At 34.4% G+C, this 16,347-nt stretch overlaps 3 protein-coding genes and 1 long non-coding RNA gene across 4 annotated transcripts in view; all 4 read left to right on the top strand.

The window, feature by feature from the left end:
• The first annotated feature begins 2,495 nt into the window (after positions 1-2,495).
• On the top strand, positions 2,496-3,279 carry LOC124445165. Its single transcript, XM_046995871.1, has 2 exons — positions 2,496-2,648; positions 2,740-3,279. Exons 1-2 carry the CDS (start codon positions 2,496-2,498, stop codon positions 3,277-3,279), a joined length of 693 nt encoding a protein of 230 aa, XP_046851827.1.
• A 1,209-nt stretch (positions 3,280-4,488) lies between these two features.
• LOC124445164 lies at positions 4,489-5,792 on the top strand. The gene is given in 2 exon segments (XM_046995870.1): positions 4,489-4,621; positions 4,624-5,792. Coding segments are annotated over 2 exon segments (1,302 nt in total).
• Positions 5,793-8,014: 2,222 nt separating this feature from the next.
• Positions 8,015-9,511, top strand: LOC124446311. Its single transcript, XR_006948397.1, has 2 exons — positions 8,015-8,148; positions 8,283-9,511. It is a non-coding gene; the product is annotated as an uncharacterized LOC124446311 (long non-coding RNA).
• Positions 9,512-11,829: 2,318 nt separating this feature from the next.
• The window catches only part of LOC124445612 (E3 ubiquitin-protein ligase HERC2-like), a 37,614-nt gene continuing 33,096 nt past the window's right edge, over positions 11,830-16,347 (top strand). The window contains 9 exon segments of the mRNA XM_046996350.1: positions 11,830-12,076; positions 12,225-12,736; positions 12,851-13,117; positions 13,573-13,852; positions 14,206-14,364; positions 14,680-14,868; positions 15,072-15,226; positions 15,580-15,725; positions 15,939-16,052. Of these exon segments, the coding sequence (XP_046852306.1) occupies positions 11,996-12,076; positions 12,225-12,736; positions 12,851-13,117; positions 13,573-13,852; positions 14,206-14,364; positions 14,680-14,868; positions 15,072-15,226; positions 15,580-15,725; positions 15,939-16,052 (1,903 nt within the window). The 5' untranslated portion in view covers positions 11,830-11,995.

The following is a 16,347-nucleotide window of genomic DNA, read 5'->3' as shown; positions in this document are numbered from 1 at the left end:
GATGTTTGTTGTTTATTGTTTGCCTTCAGTTTGCCAATATTTTCATCTCACTATTGTCCATTAAGAAACTTTAAGGGTTACATAAAACACAGAGTGCCTTTCAAAGCACTTCTTTTCCTTGTAACTCCTCGTACGTATTTTGATCTAGCGCTGTCACTGAATATGGAAAAAGTGCCTTCTTGTTAATCCTAGGTAACTTCATAAGCTTATTGCTTCAACAATTTCGAACATTTTATGAAGCTTCCGAATTTAGAAAGTTCTCGAAATCTGTAGTGACATTTTTTTCAATGTGAGACGCCAATTACCGTCTTCATCGGGGTAAATAGGCAACATCAAATCCCATGTTTGCTAACTACCTTTTAAATGGCAGGCTTTGGTCACTTGTACAATTAGAAATGACACTGAATCATATATGATATAAACAAAACCATTATCTAGCATGTGATCTTCCAAAGCTCAGTTATAGTTTACACTTGCTAGACAAAGCTTATAAAAATACAGCTTTATACAATGCACATGATTTGGTATATGGTCCGACAGTTAAAGATTTGAGAGTGGTTAATTCTGAATCTTGCATATTCTTTACAGTAATGATAAATTGAAAAGAATGATCATCTCTTTCATTTAGTGCTAAACATGCATGCTTTATGAAATTTTGAAAATGCAGTATAAATTTATAACTGAAAAACGTCGTAGCTTGCACAGTCTGTTTCAACATCGTCACGGAAGTTATTCAAATCTCTTAAAATAAATTGACGTTGGGTATTTTAAATTGTTCAAGTAAATCACAATTTTTTTGAAAAGCATGCCATCTGAGTGTCTTTACGATTAAACAAGACAATAACTATTGCAATTTGAGCATCATTTTCATTAACTCAAATCACACAAGAAAGTTTACTTGTCGTGATTTAGAAACGATAGCCATGAATGTTACTTCATTTAAGTTGCACCAGAAAAATCTATTTTACTTTAACTGTCAAACTTTCCAATATTTTAGATGTATGGCTTATTTGTAAAGACAGAGCAAATTTGAGTAAAATAATGTGTAACGGTGGTTCTACAGTCCATATAAGCTTAGTCTAAACGCTATCGCCAGTTATTGAGTGATGAAACTTTAGGTGGGCATTCAAGATGTTTGAGATATTTCTCACAGACTTCCTCGAGAGTTCAGTAAATGTGCATATGATTGTTCATAGATGTTTTAGACGCAACAATGAAATAACGAACATTTGTTTTGGAACTCGTTTGCATGCAAGTCATCGACTACTGTTAAAATAACTTTGCTTAAAGCAAAGAAATGGATTGAATTATCTTCCAGTTCGGTATTTGTTGGTGTGATTCAAAGTATTTACTTGTCACAGAACGAAGTATTTACTTGTCACAGAAATAAATTCAAAAAAAAGAAATTGAACCTGAATTTTACAAACCTGCAATGTCTTATACACTATTGGCAGAGCTAGTACGACTGATGCTATAAATAATGCTGAGATAGAGTGATCCATAATGGTATCGTGATAGAGTTGTTCTTCGCAGCTGCTATACTGATGACTTCAAATAAATGCGTAAAATCAAATGATTGTTGTATATAGCGACACAATTTGATCACATGACTTTTTGAAAGTGGTAAATAATTCGGAATTCATCGCATGTTTTCCTGCAATTAGAGTTCTTGGTAACACACTTCTTAGAAACATATTAATTTTAACAGTCAATCAACCATTGCCTCATAAATTATAGCATGTCGTTGATGGCCTGTAATCGTATGATTACTGGGAAGACTGAAAAATTCTGAGAAAGAAACGTTGAATTTTAATAAACTATCCCCGAAAAGGGACTTTATCCGTGTCACAACAGAAAGTGATGTGTACTTAAATATGGGTGAGGCACATCAAAATTTGAGTTTCTCTAAAGTTCGACTTCTGTGGCAAATTCCACTTTTGTCTCGTGGTAAATCCTGCCTAGATAGACTGCGTCGAAGACCTCACAATATGCTAAACATAGTGATCTGCTATTACTGCACACGGAAACAAATAGATCAACGATAAAAGCACGTGCATGCATGCTGTTGATGCCTGCACATCCATGTACCATTAAATAATCCAGAGTGAATTTTAGCACCACATGCAGGCATAGCAGCACTTTGTAAATTCATTAAAACGTGACGAAGGTTGCATCGATATTCTTGACCAAAATGCAAGTAGTTATCATTACTCCTAATTTTTGTAGCTATTTAATACAAGTTAGATTCTGAAAAGTTACTAGTGTACCGTCATAAGTATAATCACAATGTTTTTTCGTTTCTATCTCAGTTAAAACGTGTAAAAGGAGAACCGTTGTTATTCTGGGAATCCAATTGAATAATGCTCAAATATTTTCAGCTTTATGACATAATGTCCTGCATTTCGTTACACGATTTCCACCGAAACGTTTAAGGTCTTAGATCGCCTGCCTAACGTTACTCAGAACACTTCAAACATTCTGCTACAAGAGTGAAGATGGAAGAATCGAACACATTAAAGAATGGAAGAATTTACTTGGGAAAAGACTCTACAATAATTTTGGGTATTAGTCCTGGCAATCCACAATACCATAATGTTCAAAATCTTAAAAGCTTGTTCGATTTCGCGCAAAATCATTCCACACAAAAAGTAAAAGTTCTCTTTTGATTAACTGAATAAAGTGATGGATTTCTAGCTCGTTAACATGATGTCGAACTTTGTTTTTATGAACTTTTTTTAGATCTTACTGTTTCTTACGGATAAAATATCCGAGCATAATTACAGAGCAATTGGAAGTTCAAATCCTGAAAGATCGGCAAGAGTGAAAGCAAATCGCGTGCGTAATAAATGCAACGAAACAATCTGCTTATGTAATGGTCAAGGTCGTTTTCAGTTTATCAATTGGAGTGAGAATGTTGAAGTTTCAGGTCCATATATTGATGCTTTAACTTGTATCAAACGTCTATATGAGGAAAATTACACATTTCAAAAAGATGTTGTGGAATGTACCAAAGATGCGTTACTTTCTCTTAAAAATGGTCGTGAAAAAGCGTCGATTGAAAATGGTTTCAACCTTCAAACCAAAACCATCGATTTAGAAGAAGGAGTTAACTATTTACTGAAAGAGCTCGCTTTTTTGTCTGTTGTAAACAATATTTATCATTGCAGTGAATCTGTTGTTTTGGTCTACCACAAACGTTGGCCTGTTCTTGAGAAATATTTTGATGGTGGATATGATAACATTTCTAAGCCATTCTTAGGATTTCATGTTATGAAATAGAATTCCAGGACTTTTAAATGTATTGCTGTGTTACTGGTACAAATTACGCTGTTGCACAACCAAATAATTTAAATCTGCTTGATTATAGTTTAAAATTGACCATTCAATACAATAATTATATTTGCTATTGGCAATGCTGACATCATGGAAGACAAACGACTACAGTGTATAATCTTAACCTAATTAACCTTTCTCTCAAGACAACAAGTTATAGAGAAGAGCATGTTTCGAATCATCCCTTGCCTCAAATAATACCCTTTTACATTGTGCTCTGCATACACTTTATAATAAATTTAGCAAGAATCTCATTTTCATTTACTGTCTATGCTTTTGTGATCTTTTGCAATGCTTGATTAATGATTTTTGAATCAAAAGTTTAACAATTAACGATTTTAATGAATTTCTTACATTCACTAATACAGTGTGTCAGCAATTGTATACATCTATATCTTTGAATAAAGATTATACATTTTTAAACTTGGTTGATATTGTGTTCAGTTTGGGACATGCGATAGTTTTAATACACATAGGCAATATACCGTTTGTAATTTGTACACTAATCTTGCTGTCTTCAAAAATATCATTGACTAGCTATATTTCACGTACACAAAATAAAACGACATTCTGCTGCATTTCACTGATTTGAATTTCAGAATTTCTCTCTCATCAAATTGAGTGTACTTTATGTTCCGTGGGCAGTGTAAAATTGGAGTAAAAATATCTCATTTCCAAGAGTAATATTTGAATTCATTTCCATAGAATTCAAAGAAAAAGAAGATGATGGAACAATAAACCATGTATTTACTTTTATATTCGAAACTTCCTGGAACAAAAAACGCTGGAAGTAATGGATTTTCTTTTAGGAAGCAGCAAATCACAAAATGGTCTTAAAAATATACTACAGAAATCATACTACACAAATTCACTGTGGCAAAAATAGCGTGTCTCGGCTCAACACAAAAGGCGAGCAAAGCTAAAGCGTTTTTAAAATGTCAACAGAGATCAATTGAGCTTTACATATTTATGCCCATTAAAATGTTTATTGTTAAAATTGCTGGCTCATATAAATTACCAAGTGCTACTCGGAAAACTGATCACGTGTTCTTCAATGAAAATCATTAAGTGTATTTTCCTGGAAAATACATGGAAGCAAAATAAAAAGAATGATTGAACAAGTTTGTGCGCAGTCGAACAATTCAACGTTGCAATATGAAGTTATACATAGCTTGCTGGTTTCTTGGAGCATCCGTGCAAAGTGCAGTATTCTTTTCTTTCAATGCAGTTGATTACTTCAACTTTTTTTTCCCAAATGATTATAAGCCCGAATTGTATGTTGGAGTTACAGTGGTGTTGCAGCATGTGCAGGTGCTGTTTTAACGGTAATTTTTCCTCCACGTGGTAAAAATCTTACAGTTATATTGTTAACACAGATATTTTCAGCTGTATTACTAATCGTAGTAGTTGTGTTGACACCAATGGAGACGATTTCGATTCCTAAACGTTTTGGCACAGTTCTTGCTGTCATATTTCTTGCAGCTATTGTGCAGAACTTTGGTGGTGGTGCACTTTATGATTTTTTGGGTAAACAATTTCCGAGTTTTGGCGTCCATGCAGCTCAGTCTGGAGGCGTCGGTGCTTTTGCTGCTACTTTTGTGATTCGTTGCGTCTCAAAAGGTTCATTTTCTCATGAAAGTGACAAGAAGCGTGGCTTTCGACTAAGCGGCTATCTTTTTGTCGCTCTTGTCGATTTGATTATCATTGTTGCATGCGTTCTAATGCAAGTCCTAAAACATCATCAAAGGCAAAACTACATCAAACGATTCAAACATGTAAATTCGGAAAAAGCTAATGAAAGCACACCACTTATTAGAAGCAATGAATTTAACTCAAGTCTCTCTCGACGAAACGTCATTCGAAATAACTTGCCAGCGCTTCTTATGATTGCCTTGACATTGTTGATATCGAATGCTCTTTTTCCAGGAATCACTGCAGAGTTTCATGGAAATCACAACTGTTCAACAACATCTCAGTTGAATCATACAATAAATTTTTCATTATCTAAGAATCCAACAGCTGAACCTCACACAACCGTGGAGGGAAAAGGTGATACGACAGGTTGGTTTATGGTTATTCTTTTTGGCTGTTACTCTGTTGCAGATGCAATTGGAAAAAACCTCCCAATTCTAGGAATAATTTACAACAAAAGAACAGTAATAGTTAATTGCCTCATTCAATTGATTATTGCCATACCAATATTACTTATTTACTTTGAGCCATGTTACCAAGGATTACAAGCAGATTGGGTAGCGTACTTAACTGTTGGATTGTTGGGCCTTATTAATGGTTATGGTTTGTGTGCAGCGATGATGCTACTCGCCCCAGGAGAAGAAGGCAAAAAATACGAAGAAGGACTGGCGACCAGTATTGGATATATGTTCTTACAAACAGGGATTTTATTAGGCACATCGCTTTCTGTCTTCTTAGTTGAATATGTATTTAAACAAACAAATTAAACTGCAATTCATAAAAAATTTCCTAATTGTATAAAATGAGTCATTCTGATCTCTATTCATTAAAAATTGGTATTTTATTTGATTTAAAATAATTTGAACAACAAATAACCTCCTTGTTTTTGTTATATATATCAGCTAGTTGCTTAACTTTCACAGTAAGTGTTTTGCTTGTAACAATTTAAATTTACGATTTGTTTCAAAGACAAATAAAAAGTTTGAAAATCTTCTTACGTTTTTATGTAAAACTTTTTCTTAGCGATAAGAAAAAATTATGAAAAAAATCATTGTGATTTAATGTTAATCAATGTAAATCAACGAAAACTTTCTTCTATGTACCGAATCGTTTGAATTCGTTGTCCAAGTGTTGCAGTGTTCAAGTGTGTTCAGTACGTCAAAACACTACAATAGCAAGGTGAGAAATTTACTTTCAGTCTTTTTTTGGATATCTAGCTTTCCGTTTTCATCTATTTATGAAAGGATTTTATTCACCATCAATGGCAATTATATAGGGACATTGTCCAGTACTGCGATAATGTCTGTGTCAGCTGTTTCAATCTATCTTCTTCATCTGCAATCTGTTTATGAATCAAAACGGACAAAAATATATTACAAGTATATAAAGGTGTGCGTTATCTGCTCTCATTTTAGCTATTAATCTTTAGTAGTTTCAATAGTAATGTGCAATTTAGAACAGGATTATTTATCGTACTACTGGAGTACTTTGTGGTGTTGTGCATAAACTTAATTGTAAAACAAAGACTTTGTCGTGGTGACAACTTTAAAAATTGTCTTAAAAAGAGTAAATACCATGGGAAATGGTCAATATCGAAATAGTTCTTAAAAGAACTATTTAAGCCAGAACACTAAACCAACAATTCTATACTAACAGTTTTTAAAGATGAAAGACACTGTGGATTTCGGCAGACTACTTATCAGTTGTCAACGTCTGCTAAATGAAAGCTTCAGATCATGCTATATTTATAGCTAATACAACGAAAAGTCAATGTCATCTCTAAATTGAGAGATGACGCTTACAACAGAGATAAATGAAACACGTAATCTTTCTGTCGGCAGAGGACGGGATTAGTCAACACTGTCTCAGCAATCTTCTTTATTTGTATAGAATGCCATTACTTTTACTAGATTAAGCAAGTTCCCGAATCAACAAGATGACAAGCTTTTCAGTAAAATTGTGGCACAGCTATTATATGGAAAAAGAAAAGAAAAACTACCGAAGACTAACGATAAAGTAAAGCAACATCGAAGGTTCCAATACAACTGATCGCACTACCTGCAATTGCCCTGTTCATTCCCAATTCCCTCATGAAGAGAAAAGCTTGAACTGACATATAAGGCATCAAAACCAGCGCACTAGTTTGCAACATTTTTGTTGGAAAAAGTTGCCAAAGTGCAAATACTAAGAAAGCAATAGATCAATTGGCAAATGTCATCACGAATGTTTTTTTATCAGCCTCTAAAATTCTCGTTGATCATATAATAATCAATCACAGTTTGTAAAAAAACATTTTAAATGTTAAGTGTTTCTTCTGGTTGATTAAGATCGTTTGCAGAGGCGAATTACTAATTACGGGGCCTGTACTGTAGGCTAAGACAAAGTTGTCGGATTTTTAGTCAGATATTTATTCTCTTACGAAGTTCAGTGTCTTGATGACATTTCCGTTCCTTACGCGCCTCTGCCTTTGCATTTCCCAGCTTGTTTTTGTAACTCGTAGTATTGAGTCTATTGACAATAAGGAATAAATTTAAAGTTCAAACTTCATGCGTTCTGAGCACCGTGCATTTAAACAGTAGATCGTACGGTTTTTAACAGTTATCATATTTCTGGCATTTTAAATATTTATTCAGCTATGAATCCGCAGAGTGACGTAAACAAAGAACAAATTGAATGCGACTATTAGTACATGTGATTTTATATTCTCTTTGCTAGCTGTGGGGAAGAGCCCGCGTAAGTTAATTATTTCCAGAGGTTTGCGCGAGTATATGCCGAACATCTTTTTACGTTTCGGAAGGAGCTCGTAGATCTGCAAACACAATTTTTGGGCAACAGTCAGCAGCCTTTTTCTCGCTAAATTTAGCATGGTGGGCAACAGTCAAAAGCCGCCAGCGAATCAAAAGTCGCTATTCTAATCAGATGACAATAGTTTGGCATCAGTGGGCAAGAGTTTCACCTGAATTATTGCGAAATCTGAATCAATACGCAAAAAACTTGATAAGCTCTACGATGCAATGTAAAGAACATATAATTGTTCTGTTTATGCTTCAATAAACGTCTTTTACAACAAGACCACAGCTTTAGTGAAAATTGAAGAGATATTTCGCAGCCAAGCAAAATCAGGTGATATAATTGAGGCTGCGTTTACGCCATACCAGAATCGTTCATCAAGACATCTTCATTGGCTTTAAGGGGGTAACTGTTCGGAGTAAGAGCTCATTAAGTTGATAGATTTTGTTAATTTGATTGTGTTTCAGAAGTTGAACATTGTCACTGCCTTTTAATACAAAGAATATTCAAACTGCTACGATATCAATACGGTATAGTGTAAACGGGGCGTGAAGCGTTAAATAGCTCGGAGGGCAATGTGCAAATCATTTGCACCAAGAGTACAAGATTCGTTTTGAAAGAAACGACGACATTGCAGTTCGCATACAAGACTTTTCTAAACTGCGATCGCCATGAAGTGAAATTAAAATATCAAATTCAAAGATTCCTGTTAACGTTACGTTAGACATGTCAATTTGTATTTGTATTTATAAGCAGGCTAGTCTGTTAATGTAGAATATTTAATTACTTCTTATCATGACAATTGATAAACAATAACATAAGTAAAAAGTAAAGTAAAACTTCTTTAGGTGCAGTATCGTGCATGTGTCAATATTAGTCGAGTATAGACTAAATATTCATACATGATTTGACTTGCTCATGCTTAAAATGAACGAAAAAATAGTTCCACTCTCATCCCAATTACATATCCTTGCAAAAAATTGCGTCACCAAGAGCGTTGATTTCAAAAACTCGTGGGTGTGTCAACCTTCAAACCAAAACCATTGATTTAGAAGAAGGAGTAAACTATCTGCTGAAAGAACTTGCATTTTTGTCTGTTGTTACCATTATTTATGATTGTAGTGAATCTGTTGTTGTGGTCTACCCCAAACGTTTGCCTGTTCTTGAGAAATATTGTGATGGCGGATATGATAACATTTCTAAGCCATTCTTGAGATTTCATGTTATGAAATAGAATCCCACAACTTTTAAATATATCGCTGTGTTAACTGGTACAAATTACGCTGTTGCGCAGTCAAATAATTTAACTCTATTGGTTATAGTTTTAATTCGACCATTTAATACGTTTATTATAATAGTTGCTAATGGCAATGCCGAGATCATGGAATGCAAGCGACTACAGTGCATAATCATAACCTTTCTTGCTTAAGACATCAAGTCATAGAAAAGAACATGTTTAGAATCAAATAATACCCCTTTTACATTGTACTCTGCATACACTTTATAATAAATTTAGCAAGGTTCTCATTTTCACTGACTGTCTATGCTTTTGTGATCTTTTGCAATCCCTGATTAATGATTTATGAATCAAAAGTATAACAATTAACGATTTCAATGAATTTCTTACATTCACTAATACAGTGTGTCAACAATTGTATACATCTATATCTTTGAATAAAGGTAATGCATTTTTAAACTTGGTTGATTTGGTGTTCAGTTTGTGACATGCGATAGTTTTAATACACATAGGCAATATATCCGTTTGTAACTTGTACACTAATCTTGCTGTCTTCGAAAACATCATTGACTAGCTATATTCTACGTACACAAAATAAAAAATAAACATTTTTTATAAAATAAAAATAAATAAAAATAAAAATAAAATAAAAATAAACATAAAAAAAAATAAACATTTTGCTACATTTCACTGATTTGAATTACAGAATTTCTCTCTCATCAAAATGAGTATACTTTATGTTCCGTGAGCTGTGTAAAATTGGAGTAAAATATATATATATATATATAGGAAGTTTATAATTTATGATTTTCCGTATAAAACAGTGCTCGATGCCCGAGAGCAGAGCGTAAATATTGATAAGAAGAAGAAAATACACAAAAACTACAATTTCATCCCGACAAGCCTGTTTCGTGATTGCTCACTCTTCAGGGGATAAATCACTGGAAACAGGCTTGTCGGGAAAAATATATATATATATATATATATATTAATGGAGAATATTCCTGGACAAAAGAGCGCTCAATATCTTATATATTAGAAGAGCGTAAGATAAAGTGAAATAAAATCGACAAGTTTTTGCGTCGCTACTCGGAGTTTCACGCCGTAGGGCGTTCTTCAGGCAACTGACAGATCATTTATTATTCGCTGACTATATACAATTGATTAAAAGGTGTTAGGTTACATGACGACATGCACTAAAGATATCGGAACGTTTATTTAAAATGTTCTTTTTACGTCCTTTTAGGATAAGTAGTCTTTCTTCAAGGCAAAGATGGCAGGTTTTTTGGTTTTGTTCGGATTTGGAAGCTGCTTGATGAAGTCCAATTTAATGTTGTAGTTTCGTTTGTTTTCTTTCAGTGTCCATCAATGTTGTAGAAGTGGGGTGGGGTGGTGGCGCTTGGGGAGGAGCCCCCCTTCTACCTTTGAACTAGGTAATTTTAAAAGGGCACTATTGACAAAAACGTCAAGAGAGCCTCCCCATCTGATAAATTTAGTTCTACAGCACCGGTCTCTACGTGAAATAAAACTCGTGTGTTGATCTTGTTATCTTTTTGTGTATTGATGTTGTAGTTTCATTTGTTTTCTTTTAGTGTCCACTGTATAAAGCTCGTGTATTGATCTTGTTATCTTGTGTATTGATGTTGTAGTTTCATTTGGTTTTTTTAGTGTCCACTGTACAAAGCTCGTGTATTGATCTTGTTATCTTGTGTATTGATGTTGTAGTTTCATTTGTTTTTTTTAGTGTCCACTGTACAAAGCTCATGTATTGATCTTGTTATCTTGTGTATTGATGTTGTAGTTTCATTTGTTTTTTTTAGTGTCCACTGTACAAAGCTCATGTATTGATCTTGTTATCTTGTGTATTGATGTTGTAGTTTCATTTGTTTTCCTTTAGTGTCAACTGTATAAAGCTCATGTATTGATCTTGTTATCTTGTTGTGTGTTGATGTTGTAGTTTCATTTGTTTTCTTTTAGTATCCACTGTACAAAGCTCGTGTATTGATCTTGTTATTTTCAAGAACATCGTTTATTCTCTCTGCATGTCACTTATTTGAATTTCAGAGTTTCTCTCCACGGAAATGAGTATATTTTATTCTGTGGCTGGCAGTGTAAAATTGGAAATATCTAACTTTCGAGAAGAATGTTATCTTTCAAACAGTAAGCATTTAATCCAAGGTCCACCCTCACTTGCTTCATAAAATTCAAAGTGTAAGAAGATGGTGGAGCACGAAGACATTTTTCAATTTTTATACCCGAAAGTGTTTTGAAATTAACTATTTAAATTCATGAATAGTTCCATTTTTGTGGCATGCACGATCCAGATTTTACATGGAGTGGCACAGTGCCACTGTTGTTTAATCCTTCCCCTTTTGCTCAAATTTATGCTATGATTTTCAACACAGTATCTTCAAGTTTGTACACCCCAGCCATGTTGAATTTCGTAGAACAAAATACATAAAGGAGATTTGTTTGAAACTTTTCTCGGATTTTTCAAAAAGTTATTGTAAAGCTGTTTGTTCGTAATAGACCAGGAAACGTCGCAAAAAGAAGACGTTACACTTTGTCTCAGCTCGCTTAGAAAACTCTTCACAGTCAATGGTTATTTTCTTGACTTGAAAAACGTGGTAAAGTTATGATCAGAAATGAAAAAATCGCCGATTCTTATAATTCTTTGAAGACCATCCACAGAACAATCCAAGATACCACGCAAGACCACCATTGTCACTCGTCATTTGGTGGATGGAAATGAGGAAGTGGCGTCTAATTTTAATACGTCAAAATACCACAATAGCAGAAGCAAGCCGCTGGCATTGAGCAAGCTAAGAATTTTACTTTCACATTTTCTTGCTCTCCGTGCTTTGCGATTTTATTCATTAAAAAATGGATTTCTTTCATCACCAATGGCAATTGTAGGAACATTGTGCAAACGTTGGCTTAAAAATGTCTGTGTCAGCTGTTTCAAGCTCTCTTCTTCATCCGCAATCTGTTCATGATGCAAAATGGACAAAAGTGGACTTACAGGTAATACCTATCATAAAGGTCTGCGTTATCTGCTCTTGTTTTAGCTTTTAATATTTAGTAGTTTGAGTAATATAGTGCAATTTAGGGTTGTTTATAGTACAATTGGGCATAAATTTATTTGTCTCAAAAATGTTCACCTTTTTCATAGGATTCCTTTACAATTAACGGATTGAACAAGTTCTGGAATGAACTTGTAAAAGATGGTGAGCTTGTCAGTAAAAATTGTGGCACAGTATCTGGAAAAAGAAAAGAAGAACTACAAAGGACTGATGACAAAGTTAAAGCAACATTGAAGGTTTCAACAACAACTGGTCAAACTAGCTGCAATTGCCCTGATCAGAAGCTGGATCATGACATGGGGGAGGAAGAGGCAAAAAATATTCAGAGAAACTCAGATGAAATAATAGATTCATGGATATGGGGTGAACAACCATCAATATATGGGCTTACTGAAGCTATTCATTCATTAATGGCAGAACAGCTTGAACTAACTTATAAGGCATCAAAATCTGCACCCTCATCTGTGCGCTTACATCAACGGTTGCTTATCCTTGAGAGATACTACATTGCATATACATCAGTTTCCAACATTTTTGTTGGAAAAAGTTGTCAAAGTAAAAATACTAAGAAAACAACCAATCAATTAGCCATTGCCGGCAGGTAATTTTCTTTACTATTGTCTATTATTGCTTTTACATATTGTGTGTGTGTATCTTGTTCTTATGCACTTTATACTGTTAGTAAATTTAGGTCTTCTGTCACAATTATTTTCAGACAAACATCTGCAAAAAAACCACCATCTGCAACCATGGGTCTTGCGCATATTGGTGCGCGAGCAGCATTTTCCTTTGCTTGTGCATTCTTGCGACGAGCTTGGAAATCTGGTGAGGATGCTGATATATGTAGAGAGTTTCTTCAAGAGGCATATGAAGCCTTGCAAAGTCTGCCAGAATGTTTATTATTCAACGAGGATTCAGTGTCGCCAGTCTGGACTGATACTGTTGAAAGGGTATCTGTTTTTTTGAAGGCAGTTGTCCTGGGGTAAGTAAACTTAATCTCATCTTATTTTTTGAAGCATTTCTTGAAGTATCTATAACAAATTTTTTTGTTAGGAATAAAAATCTTATGATGTATATATTTATAGTTTCAATGTGCTCAAACAAAGAGGTTGCACATTGTTTTTTGTATATAAAAAGTTGCGTCAAGTACATACTTGCTTAAGTTGTTTTGAAATGCTTTAAAAAGATTTTGAAACATTTTAGGCTTATGTATGTTTGAGCAGTGAGCAGTGGTGTAGCCAGCCTGCTAGTTTGTTCATGGTATGTAAATATTCAAGTGTTCATGCACTGTAAAATGATAGAGAAGTGAATAATGCCGATGATGAAAAATTTACATAAAATAAACAAATTTTTTGGGCTGGCTATGCCACTGTTTGTAAGGTTTCCTTAGCAAAGGTATTGCACATTGCTGTTTGCATATGAAATGGATGATTTTAGAGGAAGCAATGAAGGGGGAATTCTTTTTCGAACATTGGATGAAGTACCCATTGTTGATCAGCACTTGGCCTTGGGCATTTTTTTGGAACTAGCATTCCAGCGTGGATCTTTGAGTCATATCTTAGAGGCAGTAATTCTCCTACTACAGTTATGGGATCGTGCCCAAGATAATGAGAAAAACTCGTCATCTACAACTGCTCCTTTGAATCCAGTATTGAGACGTTTGGAACGACTTGCTGAAACAGAGTGTAAACTGTCATTTTCTCCATTTATTGAAGAGGTAATCACCCTCATTGTTTTCATTTTGTCTGTATTATATTTATTACACCTTACTGAACTCACTTGAAGAGGGGGACTGAATACATCTATATAGAGGTGAAATGACTACATCTGGCGAGAGGAAAACCAGAAACCAACGTGAAATTTTTTGCTTATATACCAATGGAAACTTTTTTTGAAAACAAGACATTTATACCTACCAATTAAAGTTAAAAATTTTAATCACCGGATGAAATCAAACAAATTGTGTAAAGTGTTGTACGTATGAAGATATCCACTCGTTTTTAAAATGCTTGATAATGGTTCAATTGTTTTATAGTTACTATATTTTTATATTTCTTCTATCTTCCATAGTCTGCCATTCCAGTTGTCAGTCCAACAGAATGTTTCCTTCGCTATTCCTCATTTATTGAGGACGATATTGAGTTACTGGATGTTCAACAAGTTGCTGTTGCAGTTCTTTCTTATATGGATCAATTCTCAACGTACTCTCGTGATCAAAGCAGTGACTCGGTCAGTTCAGAGTCGTAATTTATTTAAAAATCTTATTGAAAGAATCAAATAATTGTTTGATTCTGTTTCGTGATAGTCTAGTATATACGACGTGGTGCAATAAAGCATAATTAAGACAAAACAGGCTGAAATTGCTTGAAAACAGAAATCGAAAATTTTTGTTAACTTTAAACTTTTATTAGGTACTTTGATTGCTAATCCCCTGCACACTCTTCCCCCCCCTGGCGGTTTTTTACCAACTCTGAGTTTGCATACTGATGTGAATTGTTATGACATTGTTTTAGATATATTTTCTTTCGTTTATCTTTGCTGTAGAATAACCTATGTAATTCACAAGATGTATACAGTTGGGGTTATATCGGCGTATCCGATAATAATGCACCTGAACGCTCGCCTGAACTTAGTCAGCTTGATGTTAAAGAGATCACTTGTGGTGAACTGTCTTTTTTGGTTCTCACAAATGATGGAAAAGTTTACTCTTGTTTGTACAACGCTGAAAAACAGGTTTAATTACATATTGGCCTATTGTTTCAGAGATTTTTGTAGATTTTATGCTTCTAATATTGATCTTACTAAAACACGAAAAATAATACGCCTGTACTCAGTACTCATTGTCGATCATATAACAATCAATTACATTTTTAACCAAAACACTGCATGTTTAAGTGTCTGTTCTGGTTGATTAAGGTTGTTTGTTTTTCAACTAGATCCCTGAATTGATAAGACCGCTCGCTGGAAAAGTTGAAATCACGAAAATCGCATCGCATCCAGAGGCTCGCCATTACTTGGCATTGAGTAAAGAAGGACTAGTTTACAGTTGGGGATCCGGAGAAGCTGGGGCACTTGGACATGGAGATGACAAGTAAGTTACAGCATAAATCAATCATTCATTTTTTAATGTCTGTTTGACTGCCTTTACGTGGAAAAGATAGAGATTTAGTTTATCAATCAAACGAGATAATTTAGTATTTTTTGTACCATAAGAATAATGCAGCACAAATTTCCCTATCCTAATTCTCACTGCGTGAACTCGCTTGACATACAAAGTGATTGACTTGTCCTACTAATTATTATAAATGTATACTTTAATACATATTTGAACGATAATGTTTTGTTGCATTCAAAAAAAGTTAATCTATTCTCTATGAAGAACACAAATAAACTCAGAAAACACAATGTTGTTTTTTGTTCAATTTACTTGATGAATAAATTTAGTTCGCGAGAGGAACCTACACTTATTTCCGCTTTATCTGGTAAAAACATCGTTTCAATCAGCTCTGGAAGTTCACATTGTGCAGCGATTTCAGTTGAAGGTGATCTTTATACTTGGGGTCGTGGAAACCATGGTCGACTGGGGCATGGTATGTAAATAAAAAACTACAACAAGTCTACTTTTTCATTTTAACTAGGACTTGAGATTTTTGTATTTGGAGAATATATTTCGGATATTTCTTCAATGGATTTAGTGTACTGATACGCAGTAAACTCAGTTCGCGTTCATCTGATATTTGTATACTCCAAGTCCAAAATATAGCTACGCATTGTATCAAAAATTTTTCTGGACTTTCTTTTAGGTAATAGTGAAGACGCGTTGCTACCAAAGGTTGTCAACGGTCTTAAAGGCATTCACGTAATTCATGTTGCATGTGGGAGCGGGGATGCTCAGACACTTGCGGTTACCAAAGATGGTGAGGATAATAATGAAATTTAGCTTTTGTAGAAAATAGTGTTAATTTGAATTTTAATTACATCACAAGGGCTAGCTTTTGATCCGTTTGCTTGAGATATTGATCAAACGATAGACTTGAGGCTATACTGTTACCCTGGCAACATGTAATTGTGTTACTGTGCGGTTATCCCTTTTAAAGTTAAAACAAGACGCCTATCAGGTGTTAACTTGGGCTACAATGTTTGGTTAATGCTTGCGTGTTATAATAGCTGCCAAAAAGGACAACAAAATTCGCGGCAATGCAATGTCACATG

This window comes from Xenia sp. Carnegie-2017, unplaced genomic scaffold, assembly GCF_021976095.1.
Source record: "Xenia sp. Carnegie-2017 unplaced genomic scaffold, XeniaSp_v1 HiC_scaffold_22, whole genome shotgun sequence".
Lineage (NCBI taxonomy): Eukaryota > Metazoa > Cnidaria > Anthozoa > Malacalcyonacea > Xeniidae > Xenia > Xenia sp. Carnegie-2017.
The sequence above is the reverse complement of the archived record's forward strand: the minus strand, read 5'-3'. Positions and strand labels throughout refer to the sequence as shown.

What these genes read in the sequence shown, in the direction of transcription:
- LOC124445165 (XM_046995871.1), top strand. Translation starts at nt 2,496, where the DNA reads ATGGAAGAATCGAACACATTAAAGAATGGAAGAATTTACTTGGGAAAA. An exon ending in AAAATCATTCCACACAAAAA is followed by an intron (nt 2,649 to 2,739) that starts GTAAAAGTTCTC and finishes AACTTTTTTTAG; the next exon opens with ATCTTACTGTTTCTTACGGA.